General features: G+C 61.5%; 1 protein-coding gene across 1 annotated transcript in view; it reads right to left on the bottom strand.

Moving 5' to 3' along the window:
• LOC104294413 (nucleolar RNA helicase 2-like) overlaps nt 1–345 on the bottom strand; it is a 13,930-nt gene extending 13,585 nt beyond the window's left edge. Inside the window, exon 1 of the mRNA XM_009894016.1 lies at nt 244–345. Coding sequence (XP_009892318.1) covers nt 244–345 — 102 coding nt within the window. The remainder of the gene's footprint in view (nt 1–243) is intronic.
• Between the last annotated feature and the right edge of the window lie 26 nt (nt 346–371).

A 371-nucleotide genomic window follows, 5' to 3' on the forward strand; every position in this document is an offset into this window, starting at 1 on the left:
CGGCGCTTCGCTCCCCGCCCGCAGTTCGGGTGGAAACGGGGCGTGATGCCGGCCACTCCGTGATGCCGTAAATCTACACGGACCAGCAGCAACCGCTGCCTACGCCAGCAGCAGCCTAATTATCCCACAGCCTGCACGTGCCAAGTCTCCACGCAGCACCCAGGACATGCTATTAAGCCCGCTCGTTACCAGCGAGATGTTTAATTAAGCAAGACGAGGGCTCGGCGGGCAGAGCGTTACTACCTCTGCATCGCTGTCCTGCTCTCCAGTGGCTGCGCCGCCGGATGCGCTCTGGGCTGCCGGAGATGTCACACCATTGCTCGCAGCAAAGGAAGGTTTCACCATACGCAGGGAGCCATCGCTCTCTCCAG

Source organism: Charadrius vociferus, unplaced genomic scaffold (assembly GCF_000708025.1).
Source record: "Charadrius vociferus isolate BGI_N301 unplaced genomic scaffold, ASM70802v2 scaffold611, whole genome shotgun sequence".
NCBI classification, from domain to species: Eukaryota; Metazoa; Chordata; class Aves; order Charadriiformes; family Charadriidae; genus Charadrius; species Charadrius vociferus.